Source organism: Myiozetetes cayanensis, unplaced genomic scaffold, assembly GCF_022539395.1.
Source record: "Myiozetetes cayanensis isolate MyiCay16 unplaced genomic scaffold, myiCay2020 scf12, whole genome shotgun sequence".
NCBI lineage: Eukaryota > Metazoa > Chordata > Aves > Passeriformes > Tyrannidae > Myiozetetes > Myiozetetes cayanensis.
Window position 1 is genome coordinate 5850929 of NW_026086826.1, and position 15328 is coordinate 5866256.

A 15328-nucleotide genomic window follows, 5' to 3' on the forward strand; every position below is an offset into this window, starting at 1 on the left:
AAATCACAGAGCAGACATGGGAGAGCGCGTGGAGGCCTAATTTACCTAAATACTCCTTCCAACCCATTCAGCGTGGGGAGCACTTGTGGGTGGCACTCGGGCGGTTTGGGAACTGGGAAGCCCTGATCCGAAAAGGAGATAGGCTGCTGGATGGGAATGTAGATACTAAGCTAGTCCACCAAGAAACCCAATCTCCTGCCCTGAGCTTTTCCCATCACAGCTTCCCCTCTTCCTGGTGCAAATCTGTAAACAGGAAGATCTCAAGTTAGAGCAAAAAGCTGCAATTACAGACTGGGAGCACAGAGAGAGGTCAAGGGAAGGAGAGGCTTAAGGAAACGGCACCGCTGAGCCAGGATCTGGCACTGCTGGCTGAAGGTTTGTCTCGTTTTCAGACCTGTAGCTGAACAGGACACTTAAGAGCAAAAGGATTTGGCAGACTGGGACTGCCCATGGCCAAGGATAGCCCTTGGCTGGACCACACAGACTCTCCAGATGGGCTGTGACTCCAAAGACAGGATGGCAAGCAGCTTTGACTGTCTGGTTGGTATTTCAATAGATGGGCTCTTTTTAACTTTGTTTTTAGAGAGTTTCCCTTCTATTTTGCAACAGCAGTTCCTTCCTGTGCCATGGGTAGTTCATTCAAACCAGCTCAAGTGTTTATACCTCCCACTGCATTTCCTATGGTGGGTATTTCTAAAACAGCTTCGCTGGTGGAGTCCTCTCAAAATAATGTGTTAAAGACCGAATGATTTAGCACATAATTAAGGAGTAAACAATGATCAGCAAGAAGTCTGCAGTGTCAGCTGCAAGGCAGGATTTGCATGCACGAAATAAGCCAAGAAAAATGAGTAAATCTCTCTGTCTTTGTGTCTTGGTGTGGAGAGGTAGCTTCTGCTCTGTGCCAGATGGAGACACAATTCCATGGTTATTTTATTTTATTTTTTTTCTGCTGCCAGCACAGCAGCAAAACCAGCAGTTCCAAGGACACCAACAATTTGCAGGGGGGGAAAAAACCTTCCTGCAGCCACCGGGAGTGGATGCTTCCTCTGGATTTTTCTACACACTCCAGCTAGTTTGTATGGAAAGGCTGGTTTTCTGGATCTGCTTCCCCTTGCCCCACATGAGGTATGGTTTCCTCCATCCCATGCTGGTCTTGGGCAAAAGAGAAGCAGCATGCCTAAGCTCTACAAACAGAATGTTCTTTTTTTTAGTGATTCCCTAGATTTTAATGCAAAGGAAAGAATCAAGACACACAAGATTACTGTGCTATGAATTTATAATAACATTTTATTAATATATTATGCTACAAAAATATTTTGATAAAATAATATTAGAAAGCATCTTTTTATTACACTCTTCAAAACAGTTCACAAAAGCAGGAGGCGGAACAGGAAAAAAATATTTGAAATACATTTGAATTGAAACCTGACGAATATGCAGTTTGAAATTCGGTGGGAGCATGAATCTGCAGGATGGTTAACCAGTCCCATAGAAGAAAAGTATTTACTACTCATTGGAAAGTCCTCCCTGCCTTTAGCTAGATTAAGGTGCCTCCTGAAAAGTTAGTCACAGGAAAGGCTGAATTTGGGTTGGGACAAAACACACACACACACACCATGTACACGTGCACTTAAGCATACACACACATACACACACACCCCCCTATGATCTCAAACACTGGCAAATTAACTTTCTGCTTCAGGTAAGCTGAAACAAGCTTAAATTGAAGCTGAGTTCTAGCACACTCCATGGAACTTTGATCACTTCAGAGATATGACAAGCCCATATAATTTTTTGATATAATACAAAAATACGGTACTAAGCAAAGTTTGGAATGATAACATTTATGCTGAGATAATAACTTTGGCACTTTGGTTTCTCTAACATAAATATATGATGGGAAATTCCTCCCTAGCAGTGGTATATGGTAATGACTGAGTCATATCATTTGACTAATCCATGCACTAAACACAGATTAAGTTCTCCCTCTTTCCATGTCTCTCTCTCTCCACAATTGTATATTAAAGAACTTAGATAAATATACAACTTTGTACCTTGGGTGTTCCTAAATTACAGTGGAGCTTGGAGGAATGGGAAGGGAAGTTCAACAAAGCAGATTTTTGACACCTGTATAAAGCATAGTTATCATAAATCGTGTTCATCATTTATTGCCAGAAGACATATTGCATTATTCAACAGCCCAAGGGATTGCAGAGAAACTACATCAGTCATAAAATATAAAATACCTTCTGTCCCAGCTTACTGACTGGTTCTCCAAGTGGCAGTGCATGTTAATATAGCATCCATAGTTAAACATAAGCAAGAAAAGCATTAAAACAAAGACAGATTGGAAGTTAGATCTGTTGCTGATGATATGGGATATTTATTCCACCAGGGGAAAACCTTGGCAGATAATTAGCGTTTGTTTATAATGCTACAGTTACATATAACATGAATTGTATTGGCGTCGGTTGTAGCTGAGTTGAAAAGATGAATCGTATGATCACTGAGCTTTGGACTCATCCAAAATCGTGTCCCAGATTGCCAGACACTGTGTGACTCCTGATTGTGTTCTCAGAGCAAAACACTATCACCAGTGTTTGCTGTTATGTAGGGGGCATGGATATTTTTGTTAAATCTCCTGCTCTTGTAAACTTGTGACTGCATGGGAGTCTGAGCTTTCCTCTAGAAGAAAAAAAACAGTCTAGTTTTTTGGGAAACTCACAGAGGAAGCTGCAGCCCTGTGAAGCTGGTAGTCAGTGTTGCTTCAAGAGCATGTATCAAATCTGGTGCACAGCTTCTAAACCCACAGTGAATATAATCGTGATCCAATGCAATGGGTGTGCATAGATCTGTGCTAACCAGTATTACTGCGTTTTAATTAATAAAACAGTTATAATTATTAATCAGCTGCTGTAGCTGGTTAGTAAACAATCCATTTCATCAACCACAGTGAGGGTTTCATTATCCAGTATTGCTCTGCTTACATGCCACATGTTAAATAAAGTGACCCTAAGTTGTACTTTAGGGTAAGGCAACAGGATAAAAGAAGTGTTTGGTTAGAGAGCTGTGCTGAAGCCGTCAGGTTCCTGAGCCAAGACCTACAGGAACCTACTTAACCTCATATTTAACCTAAGTCATGTCTCCTCCATTAACCAGAGGAAGCTCAGGTGATCAAATGAGCTAACTAACTGCTTCTAGGTGTGCAGACCCCAAATCCAGGACTGACACCTGCACTGCAGTAGGATAAATGTGGGGCGCTGGCACAAGGGATATTCGGTGAGTTCCAGTAACATTCATTAATTTCATGGAGTTACAGGCAAAGTGACAGGAAATGCAAAGCTGTTGAAACATACTTTGATACCCAAGCTATTTACATCCTGAGATAGCCAAACATACCATGGTGTCTAATGAATATTGAATATTACTGTCCAGTGGAGGAGTGACTCAGAAAGCCTCATCAGTGACAACAGAGTGACTGTTCTGTGCAGTATGATGACAGCTGTGAGTGTGGAGAGATGTGTGTGCTCCTAATATTAGCAAAAAAAGCTCCAGAGGCTTATGGAGAAAGCCCCAGATTGGGAAACGATAAAACTGCAATTTCTAGTCTTGGTCCTGTTGGTGGTTTTCCTTATGGTCTTGGACAAGTTGTTTCTGTTTTCTGCCTTTTTTTTTTTTTTTTTTTTTAACTCCCTTATCTTTATATGGTCTTGTCTATTTATACTGTAAGTTTTCCAACACCTGGAATTATTTCTGGGATAGTACCACAAAATAATTCCTGGATTCAATTTGATTACAACAAATAAAATTCAGTGGCTTTTGGTTTCTTGGCTGTTCACTTTTACTATGTAACTTATCATCAGCTTTAAGATTTGCCTACCTTATTTCCAGTTCCATTTGTGTAAATAAGACATTATAATTCAGTTTTCATCTCTGCCTTGAACACAGCAGGAGAACCAATAATCTATTTTAAATGCGTTAAGGTTGAATTTGAAGGTCTGCTAAACCATTATATTCAAATGAAGGCATTTCTAGGGTAATAGCTCAAATAAAACCAAAATGAAAGATCTCAAAATATGTTTCCAATATCCATCTCCGTGCAATAAATATGCAAGGTGAATGGCTTCTGTCCAAAACTAACATCTCTAATCTTCTGCTAGCCAAAATACACAATATGAAAGTATGCAGAGGGTCTCTTTGAATCTCACATGTGGGGCAAAGCTCAAAGTTTTCCATTCAGCCTTATCATCTGTTGTGCTTGAAGAGAAAAAGGGGGAAGCTTATAGCACTGTCTGCTGTACCTGCTTAAACTGAGCAGAAACCTACACAACTTTCTGTCAGAAACAGAGCAAAGGCTGCAGGTCGTGGTGTCCAGTAAGTCAAAAAGAAGTTATCCGTGTTATCCCTGGCCTGTGTACAGCAATGGACTGGGATGTGTGAGGGAAATGCTCAGTAGTTCATCAAGGTTTCAAATGAAACCACGTGACTTTTGTAGTCTAGTTCCTTTCTAACCTACTTTCCTGAATTAACTGGTGTGATCACGAGCAAACCATGAATTCTGAACTCTCTCTTGCTTGCAGGTGGCGTGAAATATCTGCAGCTCTGGAGAACCAGGCTCTAGGACTGCTGGGGAACTGATGGGACTGTTTTCAGTCAGAATTTTATCAGTATTGTTATTATAACCATCATCATCATTATCTTTTTTTCCCAAGGTGAAAAAGCACTGCTTTTCCATAAAGAAAACCTTGTATTGTATATTTCTGGTTTTGAGACTTCTAACTACGATGTTTTCATCATATATTTTGGACGTTTGGTTTGTGGATGACTTAGAAAGAAAAACACTATTTCAACCCAAACTAATTTTCTAGTTGAAACTCTTTCATCCAAAGAGATTTTTCATCTTGTTTTGGTGGTGAAAATTCATCGACATGCCTTATTAAACATAATAGATTTTAAGATGGCATGGGTGTTTTTTTCCCCATAGATATTGTTCATTGCATTCATTAACAGTAGCTGCATAGGGAGCAAACTTTTCAGTGAATGTAAGGTGTCATAACTTTTTCATCCAAGTCAGCAGGGGTACAAATGGAAGAATGTTCTGTATGTCAATGTAACACGGGGGTTAATTTGATTCCGGTGGTCTTGAACAGATTTTGGACAAGTCATAATTATTTCAGCACAGAGATACCAGCTCTATCAGCTCACAATAGCAAGATGAAAGGGAATTTGTAGATTTTTTTTTTTTTTTGCCTCCAGGTTGTCCATTTGCACTAATACAACTGGTACAAGGAATTCTACAGATTAACAGGACACTATATCTTTGTACCCTACAGACAGACCAAGCTCTGTTCTCATTTACACTGGGAAAGGTTGTAGGCTTGTGTTGATGTAAAATGAGGGAGAGAAGAAAATAATTTCAGTAGGATTATTCCTGATTTGAAAAGCAATTTTTTTATTAAGGAAAAGGTGTCTTAATTTGTGTTAGCTAATGAATTAATTCCAGGGCTAAGAGGGAAATTGCTAATTTCCAAAGAAGGTAAATAGTTTAGTTAAAGAAAGCAGGGGAATGTAGAGGATTATCTTGACTAATGACTTACTAAGTCATAGAAAAATAACTGGTATTTTAGGTTGTAGCAGCTAGCAATTTAAGAATGCACCTATTTTTCTAATGGGTATAGGCCACAAAGAGCAGAATCTGCTTCATTCAGTGTAAGCTATGCTAATGAGATAAAAAAGTAAAATAAAGAAGTTCAGCAGAAATGTACTTATTAGACAGTTGCAAAAAGTAATGATTAAAGAAACAAAGAAAGCATTCATTTGGTGTCAGTTCAGACATTTGCAGAGTTGTCAGAAAACGAATATAGAAAATATTAATTTATCTGTTTCACCATCGCTACTGATTAATAGGGATGTTATTAACATATACAACAAGAAAAATAAGTTTACCAGTCGAATAAATACATTTTTTCTTTTTCTTTTTTTTTCTTTATATGAACATGTATATTTTACAAAACCCCATAGCACTATGGGAAATAAAGATCCTTCTACAAAAAGAAGATGTAAGTCAGTGTTACAATAAAGCTTTAGAATTTCAAAATGTATCTGGGCAAAGAGACAAAATCAGCTAGAAGGCACTACTGAGTCACTGAGAAGGTCCAGCTTGTAAATGTTGTTGTCTTAACCTCCAACTCGTTCATAAATTATCTCTCTTCTCTATTCCAAGGGATTGCACGTAATCCTAATGTGGTCAGGAGGGCTGCAGTAGATTCAGGAGAAAAGAAGTTATGGTCATGCAGAGAGGAAATGTTATTGGTGGCCATAAAAGACTGGCTGCAGCTGAGCTTGTGGGCTGGGGCTGGGCTGGGCGATCGGAACGCGGTCTCTGATCCAGCTGGTTTGAAATCCAGATGGGAGGCTTGACTGTGATGTAGCCATTGGTTATCCTGATATAGGAAGGCAACGTGGTGGTGCTAAAAGAAAACACAAGAGAAGGAAATTGAACAGCAGAACAACCCTTATCTCTACTCTGTGAACTGTCATACCAAGTGGTAGCAACCACGATTATTATTATTACTATTATTATTATTATTATTATTATTATTGTCCAGGAGAGACCACAAATCACATCCTTCTCCTGTTTCACAAACCTTAAAAAAAAATTTCTTTGAACCCCCTTACACAACTGAGAACCTTGAGTACAGGAGACCAAGCAGGTTCATTTCTTTTTCTGGCTTTAAGCCATTTGGGATCAAGTCACAATGCCAAAAGCAGACTCAGGCAGTGCTAAGTTTCCCTGCCTGTGGATTTGCCTCAATAGCAGTGTGATTGCTTATTGATTGTAGCTCAAGTTAGTACTTTGATTTGAATTTGCAGGTTGGAATTCATCATGATTCCCATGGCACTGGAGGTCAAGAAGGTCCATTTACAATTGATTTGGAAGTTTTAAGTTGTAATCTCCATTTCATAAAATGCCTCCACTGCATCCATTACTGGATGATCCATAATCCAGCAGTTGTCACAGAGCAGCACAGCTGAGCAAAGTGCACAGGGTGGATTTTGGACTTAAACCCAAGACATTCTGCTGAGGAGCAAGGAGTGAAAAAGCAAGTTCTCCTTAAAACAAGAAGTGACACTAATACCTGCAGATTCTCTAAATCTTTCAGAAAGGGAATTTGGAGGCACTGAAAATGACTGTCAAACCATTTTTTTAATGGGGTAAGAAGCTATGCAGTCCTATAAATATTTAGCTACAGTATCTGAGATCCTGACCTTGGAAGAAAAAGGTTGTGTCTTGCATAATATCAGATAAAAGGAACAATACCTTACTTCAGATTCATGCAGAGAAACAGAATTCAGAAGCACTGAAGGCTTTTGTCTTTTTCTGTCTAAGCAATACCAAGATAGATTTCAGAACAGATGCTTTAAATATGCTGAATCAATCACAATCTGAGAAGATCAGGGCGTTGGTAAACAACACACATGTGGTTCAACTTCACATCCCACAGACAATCACTGCACATTACACTTCACCCTGGATTTTGGGAGAAGTCACTTAATTTCTTCCCTCATCCTTTATGCTGTCACCACATCTTCTGGGTGGGATAGTTGTTCTGTAGCTAGAAGTGATCTTAACTAATGTGCAATGAATTAGAGTAAGAAGAAAAGGCAGTCTTGAATTAAAGACATAGGAATTGCTTCATGGGAGCAGATAGTCCATCTCACCAGTGCTAGGACTTTGACAGTGAGAAGTGGTGCTTGTTCCAGAGGAACAAACTGCTGTAAAGAGAGAATTCTGAAACGAAGGCTGGTCAGAGAAAGCTCTTATCTCAGTTCTCATGAGGAGTGGTTGGTTTATGTCTTGAGCTGATACAAGACACATAGCTTTAGAGCTTCTGCTATATTGCATCAAAACTGCTGCAGTCACTTAATGCAAAGAGTTGATCAGTGATAAACTAATGCTGCTGCTTCAAAACCGTCCAGCTTTTTTGGAGCGGATGATTTAGTGCTGGCAAGAATGATACCAGATCAGACACTGTGTGTCCAAGCTCCTGCAATGTAAGTAACATCAAGTGTGAATGGTATTCCCACAAAGCATCATTAAAGCAAACCTGACAAAACGAGGCACAACCCTTTATGCATAATCCAACAGAAATGCAGTCAGGCTCCAATTTCTGATCCAGACCTCATTTATCCTGCTGAGTGATGATGTGGTGCACGGATCTGGCAGCACTGATAACAGGATCACAGTTTTGGAGTTTTCCCCCTGTACCAGGTTTCCCTAAGGTATGTATGGGTAGGTGCTTGTCCTTGTCTTTTGGTTACTGATTGTCACTTTTATGGAACTACAAAATGTAGTTTAAAATTAAATGTAGTTTTAAACTAAATTTTAAACTACAGGGAGGGTCTGGTTTTCGGTATCGATTTAAAAAACATCACCAAAATATCATAAAGACTTACAGTTTATGTGTATCCTGCTCCTGACACATTCTGTGGGCTTGATCCTACAGTGAGATTAAAATGTCCCTTTGCACAGACTGTCTTTCTGCTCTTCAGGGATGTTTTGTGTCCCAGGGCTGGCCAGGGCATCCATAAAAGAATCACAAGCCCACTCATCAGCCAACTACATCTAAGAGATTCCTAAAGCAGCTTGAAATCATCATTTTATGTTTCTGTATGATGTTTCCATTTTCTAGTCAACTTACAAAAGTTTTTTCTGTTTGTTTGTTTCTTGTTTGTTTTTGTTTTGTGGGGGTTTTTGTTTGTTTGTTTTAATTTTCTTTTTTCCCTTGAAAACAGGTATTTTTTTAGGGGAAAACCCCCCACAGTTTACTTAAGATCCCAGAGTTTCCTGTCAAAAAACCTGGGAATTTTTGACCACTTCTCCTCAGTCAATGAGGCAATTTTCTGTTTTCAAGACATTAGATTGCTATAAATGCATTCTTGTTAAGATAAATAGTTTGGTAGGGTTGTTTATTTTGAAAAAGTCCTTAAGTGCTTTACAAGAGAAGAACAGTGCGTTTCCATTAATGTGTACAAAGCATGCTAATAGCAAGTGAATTACTGTTTATTGGTACAAAACATTTTCTTAAATGCAAATGTACTTTTAGCTGACTGCCAAAGTGGTTTGGAGATATTTAAAAAGAATGATCCCTTTTACCAAACGCTACAACTCCTTGTAAAATGTCTGGTCCTAGTTTTGTAACGAGGCTGTTCCTACAGTGAATGGGGAGAGAAACCATTCCAGAAGGTGGTCCACCTCGTTCCAGTGCAAGTCTCTAGGGAGTGCTTACTCTTGCTCAGGGTCTTTCAGTTCCTAGGGGTTACAGAGGGGCCCTGGACAGCCAGGTTAGATTACAGCCTAATCTTAGGGTGGCCCTGGTGTCAGGAGATGACTTCTGCAAACTCCCTCTGAGCACGTTTGCATGTGCACGCAGCATCTCACTGACCCTCGGACCTTCCCTGAGGATGAAAGCAGCAGCAGAGTCCCCTGAACTCAACCAGAAACCTTCCTTAGGGAGGATTTGATTGTTCCTGAAATGAACACAGAGAATAATAAAAATGAATCACAGATCTGTGGGATAATAATCTAAATTATTATCACGTCTTCTCTTGCCAGCCCAGGATATTCTGTAGTTCAGTCTTGTGCGTCTGATAAAAATATCTTTGATAAAACATTCCACATGATCTGTGGTGAACAGGCAACCACTGGCTCTGCTGTTCATACCTCTCTATTTTGCTTCTGTGTATGGGATTGTTTTAAAAACTTGGAAGACTCCAGGTATGTTTTAGCCAAATGACCTGCGGTATCGTATTCATGAGCTTGTACTTTTGATCAGATAATAGGGCAGTTTTTCAAATCAGTGCATTACTCATGCAGTGTCTTACCATCATTAGAATGTGTAAAACTTTCCCCAAAAATGGGGCCTCAGGCACAGGCTTTGTGCACAGACCCTACTGAATGCAATTACAGGATTCAAGTCCTCTAAGCTGGGTGGGTGCTGAAGCACCTTGACGATTTGGGAGCATTTTAAAGCTGAAAAATAAAACAAACACACATGCAACCCATTGAAGGAATTGCTGCTCTGGTTTAGCTTGTGAACACTTCGCAAGGAGCTCACAAACTAATTTTTAGTGTGACATGGTTCACCCACATAAGCAGGGCTCATCTGACTGTATGTGACACCACAGGAGGACAGAAGTTTGGACCAGGAGAGTCTTTTTGGCCCATCTGGCTCAAAGACAGGAACAAGATCTAAACCCCTCCTGACATTTTTGTCTAATCCAATCTCAAAAAAAACGCTGCAATGATAGCAATTCCAGAGTCTTTGCAGACATCTCTTGCAGAATTTCACCATTTCTGATGTTCAGAATTACTGCCTAATGTTTTACCAGATCTCCCTTGCTAAGTTCATGACTTGTCCTGTCCCCATGGACAGCTTTATTCCTTTCCTCTTCTCAGCAGCCTTTCACGTGTTTTGAATATTTAACCATGTTTCACTTCAGCCTTCTCTTTTTTAAACAAACAATTCCCTTCCACCTTTCTGTGCAAGTCCTCAGGTGCTTTCCCTCCATCCTTTCTTCTGCTCTCCCCTGGCTTTGCCTGGCTGATCAGTGTTTTCTCTGCGATGAGATGCCCCGAAGGGAAACAGTAACTGTTCTGAAGCTCATGGAAACCTGATGGTGCTCTGAGGGGGTGAGGACCAACCCAATTATTGTGATATTTCTGTGCATTTTTAATCTGCTGCCATGCCTCAGTCCCAACACGGTTCTGTTCAGGGTGGAGGAAGTAACCCTTTTAAGCATAACTTACAAAGTGTTTGGGGATTTTTCTGGATCAAAGGAGCTATGTAAACACATGACAATTATTTTTAATAAATGTAAACAAATGTTGACTCAGACAGCCTTTCTTATGATAGCATCTGATGAAAGAAGCTAGACTGAACCCTGCAAAAACGCATGTTTCAACTGAAAACCTAAAAAGCTAGTAAAAAGAAAGAAAATTTTTGAGTAAATACAATAATGACTGTTTTGCATTTGTGATTTGATGTTAACCTTATGATGGCTAGGGGTTTTCTTAAGTGATATTAAGCATATGCTTCCTGTTTCTTTTCAAACAAAATTTGCCCTACTTTTTTTCCCCGTTTTCATTTAATGAACAGATGTGAAAGGAGTTGATCACATTATTTTCCTAGTGATCAGAAATTATGTTCTGCAAGTGCAGACAATTACTCTTGGAACTAACCAGACCTATTTATGTCACCAACATTTATTAATCAAGATTTGAAAAATACATCTGCTTAAAGCGCTGGGACCAATCCGTTTCAGTCTGTAAACAAGCTGGCTGGCAAGAAGTCTGACCACACATTTGAAAGAAAAGAATAGGTGCTCAGCCAAGAACAAAAAAAGAGTATGTTGGGGGGGAAAGAAATCCCACTAGAAATGTGTCACAAGCATGTAACTCTGAAAATCACTACAGTAACCTCTCAAGGGGAACGTGAAGTCCCCATCTCCCGAAATGTCCATATTATTATTTCATGTGTTTCAGGAAGGGATTCTTTAGATTAACATAGGCTCTGTTCCTCCCAAGCTTCATCTATTTCTTCATCATTGCCTCCCCTGCAGGCATTGTTCTTGCAGCCTGAGGGATAAATCCTTCAGGATGCTGAGTCTTGTGGTCCCAGACGAGCAGGACGCTAAGCACTGTGAGCACACGAGTGCTTCCAGCAAGGCTAGTATTCACATACCTACAACTCAGCACATCCTAAAGTCCTTTGTGGGATCGAGGCCAAGAGGCTCATGCTTTCACAAGGTTCAGTTTGTTAAAAAAAAAATAATAAAATAATCCAACCTGGATCTGATTAAGGAATCCAGTTTTGGTCCAGAGGAGGCCACTACTTGTTTGCAGTAGCGTAGTGAGCTGCCTTAGCGTGTCGGAATGAGTAAGCACCATCACACGCTGGTTTGGGGCCAACAGAGAAGACACAGGATGAGCCAAAGAAGAGCCTTATCTCTACTATTTTCTTGTTAGCCCAGGGTTACTGGGAGCCTGGAGCTCTCTGTGAGCAGCACAGCCGCAGTGTGACGGGGAGGCAGCGGCAGCCACGCCATCAACAGGGGGTCAGCAACAGCACCGGGAGCATTTCAACAACCCTTCGCTGTTGATCTGAGCTCTCCTTCTGATGAGACTCAAATGGGAACCATCTTTCCATCTGAGAGGAGTGTCAGGCTCTGATCCTGCCTTATTTCAGTGCTCTAACTCCTCTGGAGAATGACAGCAGGCTGTTCCCCCTCCTTGAAGTGGGCACCTCTGAGCCTCCCACACTCAAAGGGGGAGGCAAAGAGCAGTGACAGCGCCCTGGTAGAGGTTTAATCCCCCACCCCTGCTCTTTGCTAGGACCACATCTGCCCTGGCTTATCTCTAGGAGAAAGAAGAGGATACTGAGGGAAAAGATGGAAAGGGAAGCACAAGTTTCACCAGGCACTGGCTCTGAAAAGTTGGGAAGTTGTGAACAAGGAGCACGAGCCACACTGCCACCACGTACTGAAGCACAGCTGGTGAGCAGGACACTGAACACAAGGATGGGATGCTTGGGGGATGAAGGGAAGTAACGTGAGGCAACTTCACCTCACAAATGTGCAGGACCAAGGCTGCCAGCAGCACCTGCAGAAGGTGCCATTAAGGAGGATCACGGGCAGTCCTTCAGCTGACTGGCCTTTAAGAGAATTTAAAGGGTGGCATTAATTGTAGCTATGTCAGATGCAAGCTTGCAGTCAGAGCTATTCAGCTATCTTCCTGCTACAGTATATGGGGAACAAGACATCTCCAGAGGACAATCCTTTCCCCACAAAGGTGCCAAGGTAGGTGAGGTGAGCTGCTTCTGAAAATCTCTATCTCTGGAAGTCAGATCTTCTGAATCCCAGCGAAGCTCAGGCCCCAGTGAGGGCTCTGACTGGTAGGGAAGGGTAGGGCGGGTGGGGAAGAGGAAAACTGCTGATTCTGCAGTGCAAAAAGCAGCAGCTGGTGGGGACACAGCTCCCCTCTGCAGTCCTGCAGCAGCTCCCCAGCAGTGGGCATGGCTGGGCTGCAGCTGCTGTACCTGCCGTGGAGTCTCGGCTCTGGAATTAACACGAAGGAGGAGAAGGTCCTCATTTAGGTCAGGGGCTCCAGGGGGCCATGATGGTGTAAGCAGGAGGAGCCTCAGTGCTGAAATACAGCTCAGATTCCCCTGGTGCCTTTTTGGGCCCCTCTCAGGATGGGCTGTGGGCTGGAAGCCAGGAGATTTGGTTTTTATCCCCCCAGACACCTACCAAGGAACCATCAAAACCTTGTTAAATCATTTTACTTCTACGACTCCCCTGACTCAGATCTGAGTCAAGACCTTGAAGCGTTAGTGTGACACCACCATTAACCCAACGTGAAGCATTTTGCAGGCTCTCACTGTGATTTGAAGATCCCAACGGCCCAGGCCACCTGCAAAACATCTCAGGGATGACAAATTCAGCCCCGGAGTGACACTGACCTGCAGCAAGGCTGAGCACTGCAGGGACACCCTAAAGCCACAGGGGGGGTCAGGTTGTTAAGGCAAAGTGTTTTATCTGCTGTGGGGCCAGAGGAGGGAACAGAGATGGGACGGGAATGGGTGAGGGCAGTGGGGACTCCTGGCATCAGAGACAGGGAAGAAGGAGTTTGCTGTCACAGCAATGCAGCCTGAGGGCAGGGGGACACAGTGATGCAAAGGTGGACAGGAGGATGCATCTAAGAGGTAGGGAAGGAGCAGGTGAGAAACAACTGCAGCACAGCCCAAGGAGCCTTTTCTGAAGTCTCCTTCCAGTTTGTGGCAAAGTTTCTGCACCTCAGGGAAAGATGAGACTTTCCCCACCGCCAGAGGAGACTGTGTATGGCCATTTCCAACCCCCTGCCCTGAAGACCTTTAGGAAAACCCTGCAAATAGAAATCCTACATGTGGCAGTGGTAGAATCAGGCCTGCTGCTCCTTTCCAGGCAACTGCAGAATGGTGTAAAAACACAGAATGTTATAAAAACCAATAACCTTTGAAGCACACCCTCTGAGTAATTACCCCATTCCCATCTAATGACTAAAAGATGTTATATTCCTCTCTGATTTGGCAACAACAAAGATTTTGACCTTATTAAAACCAGCCCATCAGGAAACTACATGTCATCCTAAAAAAAAAAAAAAAAAAAAAAAAAGAAATAAAAATAGGAAAAAAAGACATTAAATTCTTTAAAATCCCCATGAACAGTAATTCAAGATACTGTAGCTGAAGACCCATGATTTGTTGTAGTGTCTGGGTGGTCCTGAGACAGGAGATGACAACATTAGCTCTTTCCTTTGCCCTTCTAAGAAATGCTTTGATGATTCTCTAATATCCTAAGAATATCCCCTCGTGATACTGCACTGGGACGAGGCAATCACAGAGTTGGGATAATCCATCCCAGTTTTACCCTGGCCCTTGCTAAGAGGGGATAGCTCAGAGCCCTTTGTTCCACCAGCTCTGCACTGACATCTGAGCCAGGATGTGCTCATGATAGTCTAAATAGTGATGTGGGCTCAAATCCATCCCCAAACTCACCCCCACCCACTGCACACATCTGGCTGTGTACCTGATTGGTATGCACAATTAAGGCTCTCATCATCACGAATCAAATAACCATGTACTTGTTTCAGTGGTCCTTGGACAGATAATGATTGCAGTTATTACAGCCAAAGTAAGCAAGAACATCAAGGGTGCAAACACAGATGTGCTTAGTATTGTGGAACTCTTGCCAGTGGTGCAATCTGTGAAGATTTTTGGGCAACCTGCTGATACACAACACATAAAGAGTTAATTTGATGGCGCTGCAATCAGGTGGTTTTGAACCAAACCCTACACATGAGGATAATATCTATTTTTTGTCTGTATTTTGCAAACTGCCTGCTCTCACCAGTACAGCCCCATATGCAAAAGAATTTATATTCTTGGGGTGGTCAAAATCTTAATCCATATTTTACATCTTGGGCTCAACCTTTCAATTAATTAGAAGCAGAGTGACTCGCTCTGCCCTCTCCTATGTACACTCCAGTGTTTGTTTGGCATTGTGTGGGCCCTGTGGCTCAAATATTTTTTGCAGATGCACAGAATTAACCATGCATGTTTAGATGTGCTTGGGGAACAAATACATTCATAGAGATGTACATATTTGACCCTAGTCACTTTTTTGTTAAACACTGTAAAAGATATCGACTTTCCCCTCCAGATTTTAAAATAATTTAGAATAGGTGATAGTGGGGAAATACCTAAAATATCCTGTCAAATTAAGTATTTTC

General features: G+C 41.6%; 1 protein-coding gene across 1 annotated transcript in view; it reads right to left on the minus strand.

Annotated features, from left to right (window-relative positions):
• Positions 1-1315: 1315 nt before the first annotated feature.
• TRABD2B (TraB domain containing 2B) overlaps positions 1316-15328 on the minus strand; it is a 274824-nt gene continuing 260811 nt past the window's right edge. Inside the window, exon 7 of the mRNA XM_050307303.1 lies at positions 1316-6470. Within this exon, the coding sequence (XP_050163260.1) occupies positions 6248-6470 (223 nt within the window). The 3' untranslated portion in view covers positions 1316-6247. The remainder of the gene's footprint in view (positions 6471-15328) is intronic.